Genomic DNA, 26,154 nt, shown 5'->3' with positions numbered 1-26,154 from the left:
TATATTTTGTTTATTTTTACTTATTTATTTGAGAGAGAGAGAAAGGTAAATAGAGAGAGAGAATGGGCACACCAGGACCTCCAGCCATTGCAAACGAACTCCAAACATGTGTGCCACCTTGTGCATCTGGCTTACATGGGTCCTGGAGAATTGAACCTGGGTCCTTTGGCTTTATAGGCAAGCATCTTAACTGCTTAGCCTTCTCTCCAGCCCCACCTGACTCTTTTTACCTGTGTGCTGAAGATCGAACTTAGGACCTCATGCTTGCTTAGCAAGTGCTCTCGTCCACTGAGCCACCTTCCCAGCCCAAAGCAAAACATTTAATGATCATTATTTAAATGTTATTATAGGTATAAATGTTAACGGGATCAAATGTAGTAAAACATGTCTAGAGAGAAAACTGCAACTTTCCCAGCCACAGGGAAACACTTTAGTCTCCAAGAGGTTGAAAGTTCTTGTTCTTCAGTAATAACTTTTTTTCAGAAAAAATACTTTATTTTTTCCTTTTATGTAAGTAGCTTGCCCTTTGGGTTTGTCGATGTTTTTTGTTTTGTTTTGTTTATTTTTATTTACTTGAGGGCCACAGACAGAAAGAAAAAGGCAGAGAGAGAATGGGTGCGCCAGAGCCTCCAGCCGCTGTAAACGAACTCCAGATGCATGTGCCCCCTTGTGCATGTGGCTAATGTGGGTCCTGGGGAATCGAGCCTCGAACTGGGGTCCTTAGGCTTCACAGGCAAGCACTTAACCACTAAGCCATCTCTCTAGCCCAAAGTTAAACCTCTCTAGAGATGCCCTCACACAAACAGGCTGTCTGAAAGTAATCCTCGATCATCTGTGTAAGTTCCTTGTTTTTAATATGTCTTAGTGGCAGATGCAGGTTTTTGGTTGGTTGGTTGGTTGGTTACCCCCACCCCCGAGATAGTGTCTCACTCTAGCTCAGATTCAGCTGGAACTGGCTGTGTGGCTTGAGAGTAACCTTGAACTCACAGCAATCCTCCTACCTGTGCCTCCCCAGCACTCAGATTAAAGGCATGCACCACCATGCCTGGCCTTTTTATTTGTTTATTATTATTTGTTTGTCGTTTGTTTTTTGAGGTAGGGTCTCTCTCTAACTCAAGCTGACCTGGGGGACTTACTGTGTAGTCCCGGCTGATCTCAAACTCACAACAGTCCTACTCTACTACCTGTACCTCCTGCGTGCTGGGGTGAAAGGTGTGCCCCACCACACCCGGCTCAGGTGCACACTTTCCAGACCCTGGTTCTCTGCGCCGCCCACTGCAGCTGCCTAGAATAACACTCCTTCAGGGGGTCTGCAGAGCCGGTTATGGGTGTCCATAAGCAGGCTCCGGGTCAGCACGTAAGCTGTGCTGGTTTCCAGAGCAAGGTATGCTTTTATGTCAGACATCGGGGCCCTGTTGTGCTCAGGAACAACGCCAGAGCGTCTCTGCGGACACCGGGTGGCACACGCGCTGTGCCGCCCTTGTGCCCTTGTACCCGTGGGGTAACAGTGAGCGCAGGTCCACATCACATCTGTCTGAACGGCAGGAAAGGACGCGTGCCAAACCGCGCTGCTCCATCGTTTAAAATACAACCTGCGGACTGACGTGATCACTGTGTCTGGAGATTTCTGTTCAGTTGGCAAGTTTTATTAATTGATCCTTGACTTGATGTCTTTTATGAGCATCAGAATTCATTAGGTCGGTTATCACTGCACAGGGACGTTGAACCTGCACGCTCGCAGCCGCGTGACCTTGGAGAAACACGAGAACGTGATTCCGTATTCAGCATGGCCCTGTGCATATTAATGGCCTCATTAGAGGTAGGGCTGGGGAGCCGTGTTCTGTAGCATTTTCATCGCTCTTGTGCGGAATATTCAGAGCCGCTAATGTTAGCATCCCATCTCCACGTGGGCTGAACAGCCACTGCCATTCAAAGCCTTCAGGCTTCGCTGTTTGTAACCATTTCTTTCTAAACCTTAGCTCTGGGGCCGGGCGTGGTGGTGGCACGCCTTCAATCCCAGCACTGGGGAGGCAGAGGTAGGAGGATTGTCATGCATTCGAGGCCACCCTGAGACTACATAGTGAATTCCAGGTCAGCCTGGGCTAGAGCCAGACCCTACCTCCATGAACCAAAAATAAATAAATAAACCTTGGTTGTATTTCACTTTACTTGGGTTTTTTTTGTTTGTTTGTTTGTTTTTTTTTGGTGTGATGTACGTGTGGATATGCATGTTTCTATGCAGGTAAGAACTTTATATGTGGAGGGGTGTGTGTGTGTGTGTACATGTAGATCTGAGGTTGACATAGAGTTATTGAGGCAGGGTGTGGTGGTTCGTATTGATTGCCCATCTGATGGGACGTAGACTCACCTTTAAGGGATATTACATAGATTAGGTTAGCCTCCGTGCCAGTCTCTCTTGATTAGATTATCTTGATAAGGTTAATTAAGGCGGGAAGACCCACCTTGACTATTCAGTGGTAGGCAGTACCATTCCGTGGGTGGGGGTCCTTGGACCGTGCAAAGGGGAGAGAGCTGGCCTGGCAGTGGCGTTCGTCACTCCGCCTCCTCACTGTGGACCCGCGTGACCGTTTCCTGGCGCCGTGCCTTCCCCGCCGGGGTGGACTGTTACCTAAAACTAAAAGCTGAAATGAACCCTTCCCCCCGCAAATGAGAAAGTAATTAATACACGTGGTCTCACGTGAACGCCGGGCTCATAAATTCAGCTCTGGAGCTCATCAGCTCGGCTGGGAATCCTCTGTCACCACGTGACATCCCGAGTTTGATCCCCAGCACCCACGTGAAGAGAAAATAAAAAAGCTTGGTGGGGCTACACGTGCCTGTGACCCTGTGCCAAGGGGGTCAGAGACAGGAGGATCACTGACTGGGGTTGTTAGTCAGCCAGTATGCCCAGTGTGAGCAGGGAGAGAAGTTAGAAAGTTCCAGATTCAGTGTGAGACCCCGTGTGAAGGAGATACGACAGAAGAGCAACAGAGGTGGACACTGGCCATCCTCCTGTGTCCTGCACCCACACACACAGGTGTAAGCATCTGCACAAATGTGTACGCACACACACGCACACGATAAAAATAAACTACAATATAGTGATTACCAAGGTTATTTTTGTTTTGTTTTGTTCCCAAAAGCCTCAGTGCCCAGGACCACAGGTAACTCTTCAGGCTAAAATGAACTAAAATAAGTTTAATGATTCGGTTTCTTGGTCATTCTTCTTTCTTTTTTTTCTGTTTTGGTTTTTTGAGGTAAGGTCTCACTCTAGCTCAGGCTGACCTGGACTTCACTATGTAGTCCCAGAGTGGCTTTGAACTCACGGTGATCCTCCTACCTTTGCCTCCAGAGGGCTGGGATTAAAGGCATGCGCCACCACGCCCGGCTCTTGGACATTTTTCAAATGTCTTCATCCCATTACATGTGCTTCAATAGTTACATGATGTGAGTGCCTGCCGAGCTGGAAAGCACAGACATAAGCTGGGGAGATAGCTCGCCCCACAAGCAGAAAGACCTGAACCCATAGACCAGGCATGGTGGCTTGCGTTTAGAATGTCAGTGCTGGAGACACGTGGACAGACAGGTGGATCTCTGTCTGGCTGGACAGTCTAATCTAATTGGTGAGACCCTTGTCTCAACAAGCAGAGGACAGTACATCTGGGGACAGTGTATCTGGAGAATGGTCTCCGCATACACACATGCACACACCCGCACACGCACAGCCTGTGACATGCGTGCATGTTTGCATCGTAGCAAAATATTGCATTAGACAGTTCCACTCTTGAGTATTTTTGTATCCTAAATGTGAATTTCAGAGGTTTGGGAGGGAGTCAGTGTAGAATATGTTTACGGCGATCTACTTTTAGGGGGTATAAAGGTTTAACGTAGGGTGAGTTCAAAAATGATCAGAACCAGGAGTGTGTAGACGCGGGTTGGTGAAGTCACTCCGATATCACCGTGTTATCCAGTCGTACATTGTACGAGCAGGGTGTTCACTGCTTTCTGAATAAACTTTGTCGGGTGTACTTGCCCCTGGTGCCTCTGTCTTCATAAGGAATAGTAGTCGCTCTCTTCTTGGTTCATAAAGGTCTGTCCTGGCAAAGCATTACTCAAGTTAAACGTTTTCTTCTCCCTTTCCTTCCCCTCCCCACCATACCGGGGCTCCAACCCCAGGGCCTCGGGCATGCCAGGTCACAAAGTCCTCGAAATTCCCCACATGACGCCTTGGCATCGTGAAAATCCTTGCCGTGGGTGGTGATGCGTTTGTTTCTGCACGTGATCGTGGTAGGCCTACTGTGTGCAAGCCACTCTGCTAGACACAAGGTGAAAGGAGGGACGGGATAAATCAGTCAGCGCATAGCCGACGGAAAGCTAATAATGATGCAAGCACAAACACTCATAGCTTACTTGGCCATTTTGTTTGTTTGATAAAAGCTATCATTTGCCACAGAGCAGTTGAAGTGAATGTCAAGTTCAGGTCGAGATCATTAGATGGAGCTCGAGGTCTCCTCCCATGCCCTCCCCCACCAAAGATGATAATGCTCCCCACAGCCAAGCAGAGAAGGCGGGATGGCAGGGGCGCTCCTTCCCGCTAACACAACAGAAGCGCATTGCACACCGTAGAATCACCTCACTGGGCAAGTTTTTATACCAAACCCAAAAGATAAGCTCACTGAGACAGTTCTGTTTATTTACTTGTACTTGTGAGTAGAAAAGAAGCTTTGGAGAGGCTGGGGAGATGGCTCAGCAGCTAAAGGCACTTGCTTGCAAAGCCTGCTGGCCCAAGTTCAGTTCCCCAGTACCATGAAGCCAGATGCACAAACTGGCACGTGCGTCTGGAGTTCGTTTTCAGTGGCCAAGGCCCTGCGTGTCCCTTTCTCTCTCTTCCTCTCCTCCCTGCTCCCCCCTCGCAGATACATCTACTTTTAAAACATCGTGAAGCATTATAGAAATTTCTAGAGGACTTTGGCCTGGGGCTTCTTGTCAGAGAGTTGGCATTTTTCTATCCATTCAGTTCCTGGCGGCAGGACCCAGGCTGGGGTTGCAAGACACCACACTGCGCACAGAAAAGGCCGTGGGCCCACCGCCCTCTGCTTCAGGGGTGACAAGGCCGAGGCCACAGGCTCGATAAGCGTGCCGAGAAGCACCCAGCTGTGGCGGTGTAGGCAAAGCGAGGGGCGACCCAGGCTGCCACGGCTGGTCTCTTCCTGCTGCCCCCCGGTACTCTACTGCGGGGGTGGCACGATTCAGTACAGATCACGAAGCTGGCCCTGGCACTGGCTTGATATTGCCAACCAGTAAACACTGTAGCAAGGAAGAGGGTTCAGTTACTGACAAAGACACCCCTCCGGGCACTCGCCGAGTACTGGGACGGCTGCTCTCGGTGCTGGGAACCACTCTCCCCTGCTTAATGCACACAGGGTCCTGAGAGCCCCCCTCTGCCTCCCTGATAGAGTATGGGCCTTGTGCTTAACGAGGCAGGGTTTTTTGTTTGTTTTTTTTTCCCTGCTTGGAAAGACATTCTAGCACTCTGTTTTAAAAAGGTTTATGAGCCGGGCGTGGTGGCGCACACCTTTAATCCCAGCACTTGGGAGGCAGAGGTAGGAGGATCGCTGTGAGTTCGAGGCCACCCTGAGACTCCATAGTGAATTCCAGGTCAGCCTGGGCGACAGTGAGACCCTACCTCGAAAAACAAAAACAAAAACAAAAAAAATAAAAAGGTTTATGAGCCGGGCGTGGTGGCGCACGCCTTTAATCCCAGCACTCGGGAGGCAGAGGTAGGAGGATCACCGTGAGTTTGAAGCCACCCTGAGACTCCATAGTGAATTCCAGGTCAGCCTGGGCTAGAGTGAGACCCTACCTCGAAAAAACAAAAAACAAAAATAAATAAATAAAAATAAAAAGGTTTATGGGGTTTTTTTTCTTTTTTTTTTTCTTTTTTCGAGGTCTCACTCTGGCCCGGCTAAAAAGGTTTATCTTTTGTACGCTTTTGAAAATTCATTTTCATACCCATCTTTTGACATTTTAACTACTCAGGTGTTTCCTTTCCCTCAGTCTGCCTCTTCTTATCCTCTTACCTTCCAAATTTGAAACTTTTAAAAATATTTTAAAATAAAATAAATAAAAGTATGTGCAGGGAGAAAATGGGTGCACCAGGGCCTCTAGCCACTGCAAATGAACTCCAAACTCATGCATGCTTCTGGCTTACGTGGGTCCTGGGAAATCAAACCTGAGCCCTTTGACTTTGCAGGCAAGTGCCTTAACCACTAAGCCATCTCTCTAGCCCCCAAGTTTGCAATTTTGTGTAGCCAAATCCATATATTTCTGGGTATAGTGGCATACATCTGTAATCTCAGCACTTGCGAGGCTGAGACAGGAGCCTCGAAGAGGCTAAGCTACATAGACACTCCATCTCCAAAAAGTGAAAAAGTTTTTAAAAATCCACGAATTGTTTCGTTTTAGCTTATTCTTTCCTTTCAGTTTCTTTCTTTCTTTCTTTTTTTTAATCATTCTTATCTTTGGTTTTTTTTTTTTTTTATTTGTTTTAAGATAAAAATCTCATATAGCCCCTGCTGGTCTGGAATCACTATATAGTGGAGGATGGCCTTGAACTCCTGATCTTTGTTTTTATTTTTTTATTTATTTTTTTTAAATTATTTATTTATTTATTTGAGAGCGACAAACACAGAAAGAAAGACTGGTAGAGGGAGAGAGAGAGAATGGGCGCGCCAGGGCTTCCAGCCACTGCAAACAAACTCCAGATGCGTGCGCCCCCTTGTGCATCTGGCTAACGTGGGACCTGGGGAACCGAGCCTCGAACTGTGGTCCTTAGGCTTCACAGGCAAGCGCTTAACCGCTAAGCCATCTCTCCAGCCCTGTTTTTATTTTTTTGAGAGTGACGGAGAGGAGGAGGAGGAGGAAGAGAGAGAGAGAGAAAGAGAGAAAGAGAGAATGGGCGCGCCAGGGCCTCCAGCCACTGCAAATGAACTCCAGACGTGTGCGCCCCCTTGTGCATCTGGCTAACGTGGGACCTGGGGAACCGAGCCTCGAACCGGGGTCCTTAGGCTTCACAGGCAAGCGCTTAACCGCTAAGCCATCTCTCCAGCCCAAACTCCTGATCTTTCATCTGCACCTCCCACACGCAGGGACTCCAGGTGTGCACCACCATGCCGGGCTCCATGGCTTATTGTGTTGTTACCCTCTTTATGCAGTAATACTCTACTTTGTGATAAGATTGAGTTCCCCCTGTTTTCTACAAGTGTTTAGAGTTCTAATTTTTGGAGAGTCCTTTGTTCATATTGGGTTTGGGGGGCAGGGGATAGTGGGAGGTGGGTATCTTAATTTTATTTCCTGTCAAAAGCCAGCAGGCCATCAGCACTTCTGGCACCATTTCCATCATATGCTGCCACACCCCTGCGTTGTGGGGGAGGGGATGACTTTCTGAATCCATTCTTCTCATCCACTGATGACGTCATCTATTCCCATGTCGATACCAAATGGAATTACATAATTATGTGATGTAATTGACACCAGGTTAAGAAGTCGCTTATCTTTGTTTTGTGTGTGTGTGTTTAACATTTATTTATTTGAGAGGGAAAGAGAGAATATGGGTGGGCCAGGGCCTCTTCCCACTGGAAACTGCCATTTTTTTGTGACTTGGTTTATATAGATACTGGGTACTCAAACTTAGGCTGTTGCAGTGCTTTTAACTACAGAGCCTGTGCTTTTATTTGTTTGTTTGTTTATTTGAGAGGAAGAGGCAGATAGAGAGAATGATTGATTACACCAGGGTCTCCAGCCACTGCAAAGGAACTCCAAGATGCACGCAGCACCTTGCATATCTGGCCTTGTATGGGTACTTAGCCTTAACGGCTAAGCCATCTCTCCAGTCCTGGTTTTTTTTTTGTTTGTTTGTTTGTTTGTTTTGTTTTGTTTTTCAAGGTAGAGTTTCACTCTAATCCAGGCTGACCTGGAATTAACTAGGTAGTCTCATGGTGGCCTCAAACTCTCTATGATCCTCCTACCTCTGCCTCCTGAGTACTAGGATTAAAGGCAAGCGCCACCACACCTGGCTCATGTATTTTTTTAAGTATTTTATTTTTATTTATTTGACAAAGTAGGAGAGAGAGAGAGCTCCAGGGCCTCCAGCCACTGCAAATGAACTCCAGACGCGTGCCCCTTGTGCATCTGGCTAACGTGAGTCCTGGGGAAATCGAACCTGGGTCCTTTGGCTTTGCAGGCAAACACCTTAACCACGAAGCCATCCCTCCAGCCCTCATGTGTATTTTTTTTTTTTAAGTGACCTTAAGTATTTGTGTGATTTTCATTTTGAGTGTGAGAACTCACAAGAGTTGGTCACATTCTAAAATCCCTGAGCAGTCATAGGATTTTTCTTGGAACTGCCCTGAGCTGGTAGAATAGAAGACGCTTCAGAGACCTGGCTCGTCTATCTGGTATCGAATCTGTTCATGAACGTGGGATTTGTCGCCGTTGCTTCAGACCCTTTACGTGCCGTTCAGTGAGGGCTTATCAAGACCTGGTCTTTGGTTTTGTTTCCTGTTCGTTGATTAAGCTCCAAAGCACAGGACAACGTGACAGGAGTGCAAGACTCCAGCCGTGAAGAAGCACGTTTCAGAGCAGCCTGGAGTTCTGTGAGCATCGGGAGGGCAGCAACATCCAGGTTTCCTTCTCTCGTGTTAGATAACTCCCCGTCCTGCATCAGCGCTTACTCCTGCACATGCACCATGTGCCAAACAAGATCAAGCGGTCCGTTCATTAAATGCATCATGACAATATTTTCTACCCACAGGGAAATTACGATTTTGCCAAATACTTTTCTCAAAATTAAGAACTTTGAGCCAGACTTGGTGACTCATCATGCCTTTAATCCCAGCACTTGGGAGGCAGAGGTAGGAGGATCACCGTGAGCTGAAGCTAGCCTGGGCCAGACCTACATCCAAAAAAAAAACTAAATAAATAAATATCTAGGCTTGAAAGATGTCTCAACAGTGAAGGAGCTTGCCTGCAAAGCCTCAGGACCCAAATTCAATTCCCCAGTACCCGTGTAAAGCCAGATGTACAAGGTGGCTGTGTGTCTGGACTTCATTTGCAGTGGCCAGAGGCCGTGGCGTGCTTGCTGTCTCTCTCACTCAAATAAATGAATAAATAAATAAGGGCTGGAAGGATTGCTTAGTGGTTAAAAGCATTTGTCTATAAAGCCTAAGGACCCAGGTCCAATTCCACAGTGCCCACATAAGCCAGATGCACAAGATGGTGCATGTGTCTGGAGTAAAATAAATAAATGAACAAATAAAAAATATTTTTTTTTAAACTGAGAGCTTTGTCTCTGAGCTTCTCTCTTCTGCTTGAGTCAATCCTCTTCTCGTGGCCACTTTTAGTTTTGTTTTTGTTTTTTTTTTTTTTTTTACTTTTTATTTATTTATTTGAGAATGACAAAGAGAAAGAGGCAGAGAGAGAATGGGTGCTCCGGGGCCTCCAGCCACTGCAAATTAATTCCAGATGTGTGTGCCTCCTTGTGCATCTGGCTAACGTGGGTCTTGGGGAATCCAGCCTCAAACTGGGGTCCTTAGGCTTCACAGGCAAGCATTTAAACGCTAAGCCATCTCTCCAGTCCAACTCTTTGTTTGTTTGTTTTTACCAACAATAATGTATTTGGATTTCCTATCTCAAAGTATAGATACTGTCTGCCCACCACACACTTATTTGCCAATATCCTTCTGCTTTGTCACTTTTTGGTTCCTCTTGTTTGGGTATTTATATGCTTTTGTTTGGTGGTTGGGTTTTTGTTTTGTTTTTTGAGAATGTCTCACAGTGCAGTCCAAGCTGGTTCAGAGCTCATGATCCTCCTGCTTCGGCCTCCCAGGTGATGGGATTTGGGTTAGTTAGTACTCCCTTATTAGCCATTATCCAGTCTTCTCAAAATTTTTTCCTATCCTGTGTTGTATAATTTTCTCCTGTGACAGATTCATTGTCTGGTTTCAAGAAAATGTCCAATCACACCAACACTTATTAAAATATCATTCTAGGGCTGGAGAGATGGCTTAGCAGTTAAGCGCTTGCCTGTGAAGCCTAAGGACCCGGGTTCGAGGCTCAATTCCCCAGGATCCACGTTAGCCAGATGCACAAGGGGGCGCCCGCGTCTGGAGTTCGTTTGCAGAGGCTGGAAGCCCTGGCGTGCCCATTCTTTCTTTCTGCCTCTTTCTCTCTCTGTCTGTTGCACTCAAATAAATAAATAAAATAAACAAAAAAAATTAAAATATATATATGTATCGTTCCAGCTGGGTGTGGTGGTGCACGTCTTTAATCCCAGCACTGGGGAGGCAGAGGTAGGAGGATTGCCATCAGTTCAAGGCCACCCTGATACTACATAGTGAGTTCCAGGTCAGCCTGGGCTACAGTGAGACCCTACCTTAAAAAAACAAAAATAAATAAAATAAAATGAAGCCTAAAGACACTAGGGCAGCGGTCCTCTAACAAGAATGGTTTCTGGAGTTCTGAAAGGAGACCTGTTTCTTCTAGAAAGAATCTTAGAGAACAATGTGTAAACATAATAAGAGTCCTTGGGGACACCCTGTTGGGTGCTGGTTTATTGATTAAGCTTGAAGGGCCAGGCATTGCTCCTAGCACCGTCCAGAATCTACCCGAGACTAAATGCCATGGACTCTGCTCCTTGCGTTTCAGTTGGATGTTAATGCTTTGAGACTTCCCTCTGGACACAAAATAACCATACACACACACACACACACACACGCACGCACGCACACCCTTCCTACTTACTCTTTAGTAATGGCTCTTGAATAGTATAAATTATTTTTTTAAATATATATTTTTTTAATTATTTATTTATTTAAGAGCGACAGACACAGAGAGAAAGACAGAGGGAGAGAGAGAATGGGCGCGCCAGGGCTTCCAGCCACTGCTAACGAACTCCAGATGCGTGCGCCCCCTTGTGCATCTGGCTAACGTGGGACCTGGGGAACCGAGCCTCGAACCGGGGTCCTTAGCTTCACAGGCAAGCGCTTAACCATTAAGCCATCTCTCCAGCCCAGTATAAATTATTTTATAAATATTACAATGAATAAAAATGGTGAAGTAGATAAGCAGCTTCTTAAATTGGCTAAAAGTCTGAGGCTTTGGTGGTATTTGACTTTTGTTCTGAACTTCAGTGTCTTTAAGAATGTAAAAGGAGGGGCTGGAGAGATGGCTTAGCGGTTAAGTGCTTGCCTGTGAAGCCTAAGGACCCCGGTTCGAGGCTCGTATTCCCCAGGACCCACGTTAGCCAGGTGCACAAGGGGGTGCTCGCATCTGGAGTTCGTTTGCAGTGGCTGGAGGCCCTGGCGCGCCCATTCTCTCTCTCTCTCTTCTATCTGCCTCTCTCTGTGTGTCATTCTCAAATAAATAAAAATGAACAAAAAAAATTTAAAAAAAAAAGAATGTAGTAGAAGGAGGCATAGGGAGAGGGCTCAGTGGCTAAGGGTATTTGCTAACGTGGTGTACTTGTGGGAGGCAGAGCCATGAGAATCCCAAAGCTCACAGGCCTTCCCAGTGGCAAAACAAAAAAAGAGATCTTGTTTTAAGCCAGGTGGAAGGAGAGGACCAGTACTTCAAGGTTAAGGTTGTCTTTTGATCTCCTTGAGTGTCATGGTACACATTTAGCCATACACACACACTCCACACATACACATACATAAAATTTTTACTTTTTTATTTGAGAGCGACAGACAGAAAGGGGCAGATAGAGAGAGAGAGAGTGGGTGTACCAGGGCCTCCATTCACTGCAGACAAACTCCAGATGCATGTGCCCCCTTGTGCATCTGGCTTACATGGGTCCTGGCGAATCGAGCCTCGAACCGAGGTCCTTAGGCTCCATAGGCAGGCAAGCACTTAACCGCTAAGCCATCTCTCCAATCCCAAAATTTAAAATGTTTTTTTAAGAATATAGAAGGAGGGGCTGGAGAGATGGCTCAGTGGTAAGGGCACTTGCCCGTGAAGCCTGAGGACCCAGGTTCGATTCCCCAGGACCCACATAAGCCAGATGCTCAAGGCGGTTCATGCATCTGGAGTTCATCTGCAGTGGCTGGAGGCCCTGGCGCACCCACACCCATTCTTTCTCTCTCTTCCCCCATCTCTCTCTCAAATAAATAAAATAAAAAATTTAAAAAAAAAAAGAATATAGAAGGAGAAAGGGGGGTTGGTTTCAAATGCTGCACTTACTTGGGAATTTGCATCTGAAGTCTAAAATCTTCCCAAGCTTTCCCTTCATTCTTCAGTCCGATTAAAGGGTAAACGTTTGATTTTGTTGCCATTTGTGTTTCTCCAGCTTCCAATTGTGGAAAAGATAAGAACCATCGCCCAGGCTGTCTACGGGGCCAAGGACATTGAACTGTCTGCAGAGGCGCAATCCAAAATTGATCGGTACACACAACAGGTAAAGGAAAGCACTGTGATTTAGGGAGGAGACTCACCCCGTGTTTCCAAGGTGCCTTTACTTAAGGACTAGTTACTTTTCTCGCATAGCTCAACCCTGCTTAATGGGCTTTAGGATCAACAAAGATCGAAGTAACACCTGTGGGCGGTGTTGAGCTGAACCTGGATATCATGAGGAGGGACTTTTTCTGGCATAAGCATCATTACTTCTGAGGTCAGAAGTTTGTCAATCGTTTGTAGTGATGGGGGTGGAGCCCAGGACCTGGTGTGTGGCAGGCCAGCACTTTCCCAGTGATCTCCGTTCCAACCCCATCGCTGTGTCTGAGGATGGTAGCCACGTTCAAATGTGACGTGTGGTCTGGTCTCCTGCCCTCTAGGCCTGAAGCATGGCAACTACCCTCTGTTCTGCAGCTGGGAAGTCAGTCACATGATCCCCAGTTCTTCCTTGCCATCACAGGTCTCTTGCTACCTTCAAAACGCCACCACGGGGCTGGAGAGACGGCTTAGTGGTTAAGAGCTTGCCTGTGAAGCCTAAAGACACCGGTTCGAGGCTCGATTCCCCAGGTCCCACATTAGCCAGATGCACAAGGGGGCGCACGTGTCTGGAGATCGTTTGCAGTGGCTGGAGGCCCTGGCGCGCCCACTCTCTCTCTCTCTCTCTCTCTCTCTCTCCCTCTGCCTCTTTCTCTTTCTGTCTGTCGCTCTCATATAAAGAAATTAAAATGAACAAAAAATATGCCACCACGCCGGCTCTCTTTTTTCTTTTTTGTGGTGCTGAGGAGGGAACCAAGAGCCCCTCCCGTGCCCCGCTAGCGTTTCCCACTGAGTAATTCTCTGGCCTCAGCTTGTCTTTTTCCGAAAGGATTTTCTGCAGTGGTATTGTTCTGTGGTGAACCTTTCACTCATGCGAAAGAAACTGAGTAAACTAAAATCATTGTCGGGAAGTTTGGTGTGGTTTCTTGGCCACCATGAATACGTTTTTTGAGGCAAGACCCTGACTCTAGCTCAGGCTCTAGAGTGGACCCCACTGTGTAGTCCAGACTGGCCTCAAAAGCATGCCTGTCTTCCTACTGAGGCCTCCTGACTTCTAGGATTACAAATGTGAACCACCAAGTCTGGCTCCATGAACTTTTAATAATGGTAGTAAGAATTATCATTTAGCTGGGCACTTGGGAGGCAGAGGTGGGAGGATCGCTGTGAGTTCGAGGCCACCCTGAGACTACTTAGTGAATTCTAGGTCAGCCTCAGTTAGAGTGAGGACCTACCTCGAAAAACCAAACCAAAAAAAAATCATTTATGCTAATATTAAGTCCTTTTCATTGTAATACATTTTATGCAGTACTATATTAATGGCATGTTACATTTAAAAATTAAAAAAAATTTTTTTTTTTTACTTTTCTTTTTTGAAGATCATTTGAACCTGGAGCTTTTTTTTCTTTTCACAATTTTTTTTAAATTTTATTTTATTTTTTATCTTTTCACAATTTTTATTAACATTTTCCATGATTATAAAAAATATCCCATGGCAATACCCTCCCTCCCCTTTTTTAAATTTTTTTTTATTTATTTATATGAGAGCAACAGGCAGAGAAAGAGAGAGAGAATGGGTGTGCCAGGGCCTCCAGCCACTGCAGAGGAACTCCAGACACATGTGCCCCCTTGTGCATCTGGTTTACGTGGGTCCTGGGGAATTCAAGCCTCGAACAGGGGTCCTTAGGCTTCACGGGCAAGTGCTTAACCACTAAGCCATCTCTCCAGCCCCAGCATGTTACATTTTTAAATATTTAATTTTTAAAAGTAAATGAAAGTTGTTTTGTTTTTTTGAGATAGGGTCTCTAGCTCAGGCTGACCTGGAATTCATTCTCAGGGTGGCCTTGAACTCACATCGATCCTCCAACCTCTGCCTCCCGAGTGCTGAGATTAAAGGTGTGCGCCACCACAGCTGGCTCTGTTCATAATTTTTCATGGCAAATCTATATCATGCCACAGAATTATTTCAGTATTTAATCATTCTCCAAAATCCTGAAAAGCGATTGTGACTTTCCCTCAGCCTTATCAGTAGAAAAGAGTACCACTTCCAAAAAGACATTGTTCCTATGCTGAACAGTACTCTGAAATGTCACAAGTCACTTTAGGTTGAGTCACAAGCAGTCCTCCAGAGTTTACCTCTAAAGATTGCAATCCTGTCATCTGTCCGTCCACCAAGGGACTATTCCTTAAAAGTTCTGTGTCAAGGATGTGGTTGCAATTAATTAACAAAGTCTCGAAAGGAACGCTATGTGCCGCTTAATTACAGCATGCTTCGCAGACACTGTTCTCTTTGTGAGATGCCGCATGCGGACTTCCTGCCCTTTCACCTTCCGAACCCGGGGTCAGGCATGGACTTTGGTCCTTAAAAAATAAGAGGCTTAAGAAGTGACCTCATCTTCGTTCCTATAATGTAATCGCAGATCAAATAGCCATGATTCATAGGCCAGCACAAAGGGGCCTTTGCTTCCTGACAGACTCCAAGAAGGAGGCAGTGATGTGACTAAGAGCCTCATTAGGAGACGCGCTCCAGATTACCTTTCCGAATCCCGGATATTAATAGCATTAGAAAGTGGTTGCAACAGCTGCTCCCCCTACTGTGGCTAAAAATAGCCTTACACACACACACACACACACATACACACACATACACGCACGCACACACAGGAGCAAAACACAGCCAGTCCTTTTAAAGAGACCCTCCAAAGTAAACAGTCGACCCCTGCCCCAACCTGCTAAACAGTGGCCCTGTGGCGACAAGTCGGGACCCTCGGCTTCTTGTTCATTGCACAAGTGAAGAGCAGCTACTGCACGTGTTCCCGTCTGTGCCATGGAGACGTGAAGGGATGACCTCAGCAAGAGCAGGAGGTGAACATGTTCCCTTTTCTTTCTTTAACAGGGCTTTGGAAACCTGCCCATTTGCATGGCCAAGACCCACCTTTCTCTGTCTCATGAGCCAGACAAAAAAGGAGTGCCCAGGGATTTCATCCTGCCCATCAGTGATGTCCGGGCCAGCATCGGTGCTGGGTTCATTTACCCTTTGGTTGGAACGGTGAGTGACGGGGGGGACCCACGCGCCTCCCCATTCTCTGCTGCCGTCCTTGCAAATCGCGCACGAGGAAGGTATGGACAGACGGTATTTGCTATTTTTCTAAGTGGTCTTTGACCAGAATCAAAACAACACCTGTGTCATTGCAGTTCAGGCTCTTTTCTCAGACCGTGGGAGTCATTAAAATAGATAAATAAATAAAATTTCAGCCAGGCATGATGGCACACGCCTTTAATCCCAGCACTCGGGAAGCAGAGGTAAGAGGATCGCCATGAATTTGAGGCCACCCTGAGAATACATAGTGAATTCCGGGTCAGCCTGGGCTAGAGTGAAACCGTACCTCGAAAAACTAAAAATAAATAAATAAACAAAAATTCCAGCCAAGTGTGGTGGTACACACCTTTAATCCCAGCACTTGGGAGGCAGAGGTAGGAGGATTGCTGTGAACTCTTGGGCCAGCCTGGGGTAAAGCAAGACCCTACCTCGAAAAACAAAAACAAAACAAACAAACCATTTCCCTCCTACAACAGGGAAAAGAATGACCCGCGAGAATCCTGTCTACTGTTTGAACGGTAGACTGGCTTTCAGTGCTGGGCTTCTCAACGTCTTTTCACATTGTAACAACATGCCTTAGTGGGGGAAATAAAATTGGCTGTTCACAGCAGCCAGGACCAGGCCAGGCAGGCCATGAGCTGGAGGGATCAGCGTCCCTCCTCTGTCTCCTTCCTCTGCACATCAGGTGGCATCTGGCTGAGCAAATTAACAAATCACCTGGGTTCCCAATTTCCCATCACCATTGTGATAGGACCACATTACCTGAGGACGGGCATTGGTATTTCAGGCTATCTTTTGGGCAAGTGGGGGAGCGAGAGAGAAAAGTCTGCCAATCATGTAAGCTGCACAAGGGTAACCATTCCTTGGTAGGTATCAGTGCTTAGTTCGCCTTCTTGTCATGGGAGTGTTCCTGAAGCAAGGTTAGAATTTTAAAAACTCTAGCTCATTGTGATCGTCATGATGATCATCATTCTTACTGTAATGAACTGATGTGAGGCCATATGGAAAACAATATAGTGGGCTGGAAAGATGGCCTAGTGGTTAAAGTGCTTTCCTGAAAAGCTGAAGGACTCAGGTTAATTCCCCAGGACCCACGTCAGCCAAATGCACAAGGTGGCGCATGCTTCTGGAATTTGTTTTCAGTGGCTGAATGTCCTGTCATTCCCTTCTCTCTCTCTCTCTCTCTTTCTCTCTCTCTCTGTCTCTCTCTCTCTCTCTTCCCCTTTCCCTTTCTCTTTAATACATAAATAAAATTTAAAAAAGAAAGTAACCTTTTTTTTTTTTTGAGGTAGAGTCTTGCTCTAGCCCAGGCTGACCTTGAATTTACTTGGTAATCTCAGGGTGGCCTTGAACTCACAGCGATCCTCCTACATCTGCCTCCCAAGTGCTGGAATTAAAGGCATGTGCTACCATGCCTGGCTATGGTAACTTCTTGTAATAAGCCACAAGGCTCTCTTATGCAAACAAGGAATATCAAATAGGCAGGTTTTTCCTCAGTATTCAACCTTTTTATTTTTTTTGGTTTTTCAAGGTAGGGTTTCACTCTAGCCCAGGCTGACCTGGAATTCACTATGGAGTCTCAGGGTGGCCTCGAACTCACGGCGATCTTCCCACCTCTGCCTCCCGAGTGCTGGGATTAAAGGCGTGCGCCACCACACCTGGCTCAGTATTCAACCATTTTAACTGGTGTTGGCAAAATATTTTCAGTATGTTTTTGTGGTGTTGTTTTGATTTGATTTTTCAAGGTAGGGTCTCTTCCAGGCTGACCTGGAATTCACTATTTAGTCTCAGGGTGGCCTCAAACTCAAGGCGATCCTCCTACCTCTGCCTCCAGAGTGCTGGGATCCAAGGCATGCACCACCATGCCCAGCTCTGTGTGTGTGTGTTTAATTCTTTCTGCACTTGAGATGCAAAGATTCTGAAAGAAGCAGGTCTGAACAGCAGAGGAGGGACTGACGTAGAAGCGTCTAGAATGTACTGTCCTGTACTGGTGCTGCATGCCCTTAGAGCCCAAGGAAAGGCAAGCTAATTCTACTCTGGGACAGAAAGTAGAAGAGGGGATGAGCGTGTTCCTAAAGGGTGTGACCTTAAAACCAGAGAAGCAGGAATTCCAACTCAAAGGCTCAAAAGTACAGGGTGTCCCTGCCTGGGTGGTGCAATGCCTCTGGAGCTGCCAGGGTCAGAGGGGGATCAGTAGGATGGGACGGCTGAACAGGCCGTTTGTCCAGGACGCCATCGCAAGGACCTTGACTTTCATCCAGAATCCGCTAGGGAGCCACTAGAGGATAGAGTTTTCTTAATTAGAGGGAGAGAAGAATGGGGCTGATTTGCATTTTAGGAAAATATCTCTGGCACCAGCGTGGAGGGTGTTTGAACGGGAAGGCTCAGTCGGGAAGACGAGTTAACTCCGCTGGGTGCAGAGTTTCAGGTCAGCACTGCAGCCGCGCACACGGGCAGGGACAGGGGAGGCTGACGCGCACCAGAGCCGCAGGGTAGAGGCGGCTGGCACCCTCGGGGTTGCTTTTCTCGTTGACGTGACAAAATAACTGACAGAAGCAACTTGAGAAAGGATGGATTCATTTGGGCTGACGGTCTAAGAACAGATAAATCTATTATGGCCGGGAAACTGTGACAGCTAGCTCTCATGTCTGTGGTCAGGAAGCAGAGAGAGGACAGGAAGTAAAGGTGACAGAAAGCCCGCCCTCAGGCACCCACTTCCTAAAAGGCTCTGTCCACAGCCTTCCAAAACAGGGCCACCAGCTGGGAACCAGGTATTCCAGCACGTGAGCCTAGGAGGGAGAACTGGCATTCAGATCGGCACAGGGAGCCCTCCAGTTAGTGGCCCTGGGTGCCAACACCACGGTTTGTGTTCATCTCAGCACAGGCTGAAGGCACGTTCTCAGGGTCAGTAATGAGCCTGGTATGAGCAGACAACTATCGCGTTAACAGAATATCGAAAGTAACATGAAAGGGCCTACACCTGTCAGATAACTATGTAGGGGTGGAAAGGCAGCTCAGCTGTGAAAGACACTTGGCCTGCAGGGCCTGCCAGCCTTGGTTCGGTTTCCATGCCAGCCACTTAAGTTAGGCACAGAAAGCGGCACAAAGCCGGGCGTGGTGGCGCACGCCTTGGATCCCAGCATTTGGGAAGCAGAGGTAGGAGGATTGCCATTAGTTGGAGGCCACTGTGAGACTGCATAGTGAATTCTAGGTTAGCCTGAGCTAGAATGAGACCTTACCTCAAAAAGCCAAAAAAAAAAAAGAGAGAGAGAGAAAGAAAATGGGCCTGGCACCAGGCATGATGGCACACATCTATAATCACAGCACTGAGGAGATAGAGGCAGGAGGATCAAGAGGTCAGGATCATCCTAGGCTACATACGATCCTGTCTAAAGAAGGGGGAAATGTCTGACGGTGCAGTGGTGTATATCTGCAGTTCTGGGATGGGAAACTGGGGCAAGAGATGTCTCAAGTCCACAGCTTGAGGCTGGCCTGGGCAACATAGCGAGATCCTATGTTTAGAAGGGGGGAGGGGGCGCGCTGTGGAGCAATGGCTCAGCTGTTAAAGGAGCTTGCTTGCAAAGCCTAATGGCCTGGGTTCGATTTCCCAATATCCACGTAAGCCAGGTGCATCTGCAGTTCATTTGCAGTGGCAAGGGGCCCTGGTATGCCCATCCCCCCTTGCAAATAAATGAAAATATTTTTAAATTTTTTTTTTTGTTCATTTTTTATTTACTTATTTGAGAGCGACAGACATGGAGAGAAAGACAGATAGAGGGAGAGAGAGAGAATGGGCGCGCCAGGGCTTCCAGCCTCTGCAAACGAACTCCAGACGCGTGCGCCCCCTTGTGCATCTGGCTAACGTGGGACCTGGGGAACTGAGCCTCGAACCGGGGTCCTTAGGCTTCACAGGCAAGCGCTTAATCACTAAGCCATCTCTCCAGCCCTAAAATTTTTTTAATTAATTTAAAAGGGTGCTGGCGGGCTGGAGAGGTGGCTTAGCAGTTAAGCGCTTGCCTGTGAAGCCTAAGGACCCCGGTTCGAGGCTCAGTTCCCCAGGTCCCACGTTAGCCAGATGCACAAGGGGGCGCACGCGTCTGGAGTTCGTTTGCAGAGGCTGGAAGCTCTGGCGCGCCCATTCTCTCTCTCTCCCTCTATCTGTCTTTCTCTCTATGTCTGTCGCTCTCAAATAAGTAAATAAATAAATAAAATTTAAAAATAAATAAAATAAAAGGGTGCTGACACTAGCTTTATCTCCATTAAAACAGTCAATAGGAGTGGCTGCCTCACTCCTGGGCTTCAGTCAACCAAGACCTTAACTTAGAATGAGAGGAAGCCAGGCAAGGTGAACCCCGGGGAGGTGAGGCAGAGGAGAGGCGGTGATGAAGGGGCCCAGGCAGCATGACGTCAGCCCACAGGCCTCGCTGAGGGGGAATGTAGTCTTGTCTGTGGTCTGTCCTGTCCTGCACCATGCAGAAGCCAAATCCTGCTGTGGGATTCACCCAACAAATCCACTTATTCTCTATCCAGTCAGTGCCCAGAAGAACCATGCTCAGTCACAAGGGCACTGGTGTGCTGGGAATTGCAGATCTGGCCCATAGCACACCTGAGCATTGCCTCTGGTCACCAAAGGAAATACCGCCTCCACCGCCAGGCGGAGCTTGGGAATCTTCTCCTCTGGGGCCGGGGGAGGAACAGTGGGCTCCGCTGCCCGGTCTCGGCCTGGCTCTTTGATTAATGACTAGTTAGGAAATGCCAGTGTGGAAGGCCCTGGAGCAGCGGTGACAGGGTGACAGCTCACAGGGTTTCCTGACGTGAGCCATCTGCACTATAATCGCACCTCGCAGGGCTCAGGAGGCCCTTCCGCGGCCACCCGTAAGGGACACGGCCAGCGTCAGTGCAGCAGTGGCACCATTTGGAACAACCAGGCGTGCGGAGCCAGGAAGGAAGTGGAGGCTGACTAAGGAGGTCCCAGAGGTCGGGGCGCTGTCACTCGGGGCCAGTGACCTGAGAGAGAGGCTTTCTATGACAGGGCAGGAAGCAGGGACAGGGCAGAAATGCATCCGAGGTGGACAGGATCTCCTAATAAGGCTTGTGTTTACTTCTCCCTGACTCAGAGCTGGGTCCTGCCATCGGCTGGTGAAATGTTCCTGGCATCCATCAGTCCTGTGAGAAACAGCTTAGTAATTTCCTGCCTAGGTGACTGAGGAGTTGGGGAATGGGGACCGGGGATGGGGGGGGAGGGGGCTTCTGCAGGTGGGAAGATCCTAAGAGTGAATCACTGTTAGGCTCACTCAATTCATGCTCATGGCCATCTACCCCCGCCCCACAACCTCACAATCAGAAAGGCTGCCTGCTGTTTGGTACTATTCATTCATTCACTCATCCATTCTTCATTCAACAGGTCATAAATAGGTGCCTGCTGCGTGTGTGGCCATACATGTCATGAACGTGTAGATGCCATCACTCCGTCACAGGCCTTATGATAGACTGATAAATAAAACCAAAAGAATACACAGCACTGCGCTCTTTGTAACAGGGATAAATCCCCTCTTGTTACGTCCTGAGGGTGGCAGAGGGTCCTTCTGCCCCTGGATATTGCATAGATCTGAGAGGGAAGAGAACCTTGTGAGCAAGGCCCTCCTTGAATAAGCATGTCCAACGTGCTCTTGTTGCCCAGATTTTTTAATTTTTGAGGTAGGGTCTCACTCTAGCCCGGGCTGACCTGGAATTCACTGTGTAGTCTCAGGGTGGCCTCGAACTCGTGGCGATCCTTCTGCCTCTGCCTCCCGAGTGCTGGGATTAAAAGCGCGTGCCACCGCGCCCGGTTCTTGCTGCTGTCTTTAATCAGGGGTTGCACTTACTTCTTTCGGTGAACCATTGCATCACGTTCTCTCTGGGTATGGTTTTAACCCACATTGATCCACACGATGGGACACTGAGGTTACATTCCCCAGTGTGGCGTTTGCACTCATCCGTTTCATTTCAGGCTTTTCCCTAGAAGCTGGAGTGGCTGGATGACTCGGGCTTACTGACACCAGAGGCCTCTGCTGGCACTCTTGTGTGAACTTGAGTGTTTTCCATACTGCTTTAAGGTAGCTTGCGTGTGTGTGTGTGTGTGTGTGTGTGTGTGTGTGTGTGTGCGCGCGCGCGCCCGTGCATGCATGCGCATGTGTGGAACCCAAATACTAACCTCAGATGTTAGCCTCAGAAACCCCATCCACCCCTTTTTGAGGCAGGGTCTCTCACTGACCTGAAGCTCAGCGGTTAGCCTGGTGGGCTAGCCAGTGAGCTTCAGGGACCCTCCTGTCCCCGCCTTCCCCAGTGCTGGGATTTCAGGCACATGCTCCGCGCCCAGCATCTTATGCGGCCTCTGGGGATCCAAACTCAAGTCCTCAGGCTTAAACAGCAAGCATGTCACCCACTGAGCTGTCTCTCCTACCCCTGGGTTTTCCTTTCTGAAGTAACTTTTGTTCATTTCTGTGAAAGAACACATTCCTCCTTGTTCTTGCCTCTTTGGAATGGCATTGTTTTATAGTATTCTTCCCAACATAGTATTGAATTGAAATCTACAAAATATTACAAGATTCTTCACCAGTAGTACGCCTTTTTTCCACCCCTAAGAAATGGTTTATTAAATGCACATGTTTATAGTGGAAAATAAAAAAAGCTAGCTCTTGTCAAAATTTTTTTCCAACCTTATATTCTATAAGTTACTATTTCTAAAGTTCCTTCAACATTGATGGTTTGTAATATTCAGTAAGTCTGATAGCTTATAAAACTTCCCAGATAAAGGGGAAAAAAATCATAATCTTTGCTTTGTAGTCACGTCGTTTTGACACAGACTTTAATTTGTCTTCTTTCAAAGCCTGCTTCTTTATTTGACCTTAGTGTCATGGCATAAAAACTTTAATATGTAAGCAAAGTCTGTGAAGCGATATTAGGTAATAAATTCTATCCATGTAGAATGTGAACGAGGGGCACTGGCATGATGACTGCCTTTTTCTTTTTGCTTTTCAGCATATATCACTTTCATAACATGGAAATGTAATAGATGGGGAAATGATGAACCATGAGTTCTTGGGTAAATATTTAACTTGGGCCAAACACTTTGCAAGAGAATCAGAATGCATGCCCAGCACGGGAGGAGGGGGGTCTGACTCGATGTCATTACCATGCCCTGTGGGGTTCTACTGGGTCCAGACACTGAAGAAAGGATAGAGCTGGCATGGGCCTGTGAGAAATGTACTCGTGGGCCGTCTCTTCTGGCTCTGTCTGGTATGTGCACACCCCTGATTGTACAATAGACATGCAAGGTTTTTTTTTTTTTTGTCTGAAATCGTTCTTGCCTTCCATTTAGGGATAGAGAGAGAGTAAGGGACTCCTTTTGTCTCACACAGCTTTCTAAAGCAGTGGCACATTTTCAAAACAGCATGGAGAGGTATCCAACCAAGTTTGAATTCTTAGCAGATGTCCGTTTGCAGTTAGCTTTGGCTGTGACTGGCTTCCTTCGACTTGACATTGAGGTTGTGAGCCAGGGATTCTGCAAGGACGTAGGCTCTGTGATTTCCTTTTGTGTTGTCATCTTTTTGCATTGGAGGACAAGAGGGGTGTTGAGTCGGTCTCTCTCTGCAGCCCAGGCTGGCCTGGAACTCAGTCCTTCCGCCCTGGCCCTCCTGATTGCTAGGATTATAGCTGCAAGCCATAGTGAGCCGGGCCTGAATTCTTTATGAGCCGACATGGGATGTAAGTGAATCTATGGAGGTTATTTATGGCAACAGTCTGCACTGGGATCTCGGGATTAAACTGTCTCACAGTTATGACCAGCAGAGATCAAGCATTCACCGTGGTCAGTGTGTGGAGGGCATATACCAGGACCAGAGGGGGCTGTTAAATATAGAGAAATATAAATACGCTATGACCCGTCTGCCCAGACTCACGAGTTGAAACATACACAGTGGCTGGGGTGACTGTGACATCCATCCTGCCTGGTATTGTGGGTTTTTTTGTGGGTGATCACTCCTCCCAGATATGTCCCCGCCCTCGCTAGGGCAGAGGGTGAGGAGAAGGCTCTGTATTATGCACGCACCAGTTTTCTCCTGTGAGGATCAGCCCAGGCTAGACTTGTCACGATGCAGAAGTGTCCAGGAGCAAAGGACTAGAAGGCTAGCCGGAAAACGAGCAACTTATTCAACTCAGTATGACCTTTTGTGTCCGCCCTAAGTGACCTGACCCGGCCATATCTCTTCCAGGTGCACCCGTGACATCATCGCCTGGCTGGTCCCGGGCAAGCAGGAAACTGTTAGGGTGTGTTGGGTAATCAGGGCTTTCATCCCTGGCTGACACTGGACAGAGAGTCACTGGACAGGGCACAGAAGAGGGGACAGTGAAAAAAAAAAAAAAGAAAAGAAAGCTGGGGCCCCACCCCGCAGAGGCATTGCTGGTTTTCACGTTCTGTTGAGCTCGCTTTGTTTTCTCTCCCTCCTCTCCTGTCAAAGTATGTGCTGAATGTTGCGCTGCCTGCTGGGTAGGATTCAGGTCAGTGACGGAGGTCTTTCAACTCTGCAGGGGGGGGGATACCCCTTCCCCTGCATTTCAGGATGGCATGCCTGGCTTCAGGATGGCACACCCAGCTAGACACCTGCTTCACTCTGTTGGGCATTGAAGGTGAATTCATTCAGACCTTGGAAATTTCAATCAAATGCGTGACGCATCACATTTTTTCAGAGATTTATGGCCAGTTACATAGTGAGAAAATTAAACGCTCATCACCCCCCCCCCAAACTGTGCTTTCAGTGAGACTCACCAGCGGTATTGGAGTGGTTTCCCTAAATTGTAAGACCAGGCCAACCTCTGCACGCCCAGGACATCCATGGGGAGTCCCTGTTTCCTACAGAATCGCCCACTTCCCTCTCCCTCACTCTTGTGCCCCGCAAATAAAGGGAGAAGCTTGCAGTTGATTTTTACAAAAGTGCTGCAAAACACCTTCCTCTGTCTAGCCTCTCCTGGGTCCTGATTGAGTGTGATCTGTGCCCCTGGTTGGGAATGCAGCAGAGCTATGTGCTCCATCCCTGTCCCTGTACCTTACAAACTGACCTCTACAGGTCTCCTCCTCTTTCCCACCCAGAGTTCCCTTTCTCCCTTATCCTTGCATCAGAATCCCCTGCTTTCTTCCAAACATGGCCCAGGCAGCCACATTTCCCCTTAACACAGTGTACCGGCAGGAGTTGCCTGGCTGGTATACAACCACACCTTCCTCCAGGAAAAGTCACACGTGTGTGTGGCCAGAAGGAAAGGAGTCCTTCCTGTCTTTTCAGCGTGGTGTGGCCAGGGGAGAGGAAGGCCGCTGGCATGACTGTCCATTTCCAGAAAGTGTTCCTCTTATCACAAGAGAGGAAAGCTTTGTGACTCATCGGCACGGTGATCTTATCACAAGAGGGCAAAGAAAGCTTTGTGACTCATCAGGATGGTGTTTCTTCTCTCCTGCCACATGGGCTCCGGTTCAGATTTTGTGTTAAAAAGAAAAATTACTCCCCAAGTTAGTGCACATTTATTTTTAGCATAAATATAAACTTACTTTAAATGAAGTCAACCCCAGCTCAGGAAATACACTGAGCACTAATGTGAGTAGAAATTCCTCCCGTTAACTGAGTGTGGTAGTACATACCTGTATTCTCATCGCTCAGGAGGTGGAGGCAGAGAGGAGGCCAGACTGGGGCTGGAGAGATGGCTCCGCAGTTAATGCGCTTGCCTACAAAGCCTAGTGACCCAGTTTTGATTCCCCAGGACCCATGTAAACTAGATGCACAAAGTGGCACATGCATCTGGAGTTTATTTGCAATGGCTAGAGGCCCTGGTACACCCATTCTCTCTGTCTCTCTCTCTTTGAAAATTAATTAATTAATTTTAAAAACATTCACAGTCAATGACTAGGTTACATAGGGAATTTGAAGAAGAGTGGAGGAGAGAAGAGAGGGAAAGGAAAGTGAAGGAGAGGAAGAGGCTGGTGAGATGGCTCAGTGGGTAATCATGATGACCTGAGCCTGAGTTCCGATCTCCAAAAGCCACCAGTCAGATGCATTAGCAGGCTTCTGTAACCCCAGCCCTCCTACAGAGAGACAAGGGTGGAAACAGGAGAATCCCCAAAAGTTCAGCCCCCAGCCAGCCTGGCATATGTGGTGGGGCTCAGCCAGAGACCCTGCCTCGAAACCTGAGGTTGTCCTTGTCCCTCCATAGGCATGGCACGCCCGTGTATGCCCACACTCACACACCTGAGTACACACACGTACACACATCAAAGGTAGATAAGAGGCAAGGGCAGAAGCAAGAGGGAGGGAGAAAGCAGAAAACCAAACCCAGGGTCTTGCACATGCTAGGCATTGCCCGCAACCCAGCCTTGACTTGAATTTTCAATCCTTGCCCCTCCGCCCCACGAGCCATTCTTTCCTGCTGGCTGCGTACATGGATAGAGAAGAGGGGCTCGTGACACCCCCGGGTGGAGCTCCGCCGTCAGCACATCAGTGTATTTTTTCCCCTAGGAACGAAGGCAGCACTGACAGCTTTCTCATCCACTC

General features: G+C 47.8%; 1 protein-coding gene across 1 annotated transcript in view; it reads left to right on the top strand.

The window, feature by feature from the left end:
• Nucleotides 1-26,154, top strand: part of Mthfd1l (methylenetetrahydrofolate dehydrogenase (NADP+ dependent) 1 like) — a 233,366-nt gene that overhangs the window by 155,320 nt on the left and 51,892 nt on the right. The window contains exons 25-26 of the mRNA XM_045158475.1: nucleotides 12,344-12,451; nucleotides 15,377-15,529. Coding sequence (XP_045014410.1) covers nucleotides 12,344-12,451; nucleotides 15,377-15,529 — 261 coding nt within the window. The remainder of the gene's footprint in view (nucleotides 1-12,343; nucleotides 12,452-15,376; nucleotides 15,530-26,154) is intronic.

This window comes from Jaculus jaculus, chromosome 9 (genome assembly GCF_020740685.1).
Source record: "Jaculus jaculus isolate mJacJac1 chromosome 9, mJacJac1.mat.Y.cur, whole genome shotgun sequence".
In the NCBI taxonomy this organism is placed as follows: Eukaryota; Metazoa; Chordata; class Mammalia; order Rodentia; family Dipodidae; genus Jaculus; species Jaculus jaculus.
This window is presented reverse-complemented; position numbering and strand designations above follow the sequence as displayed.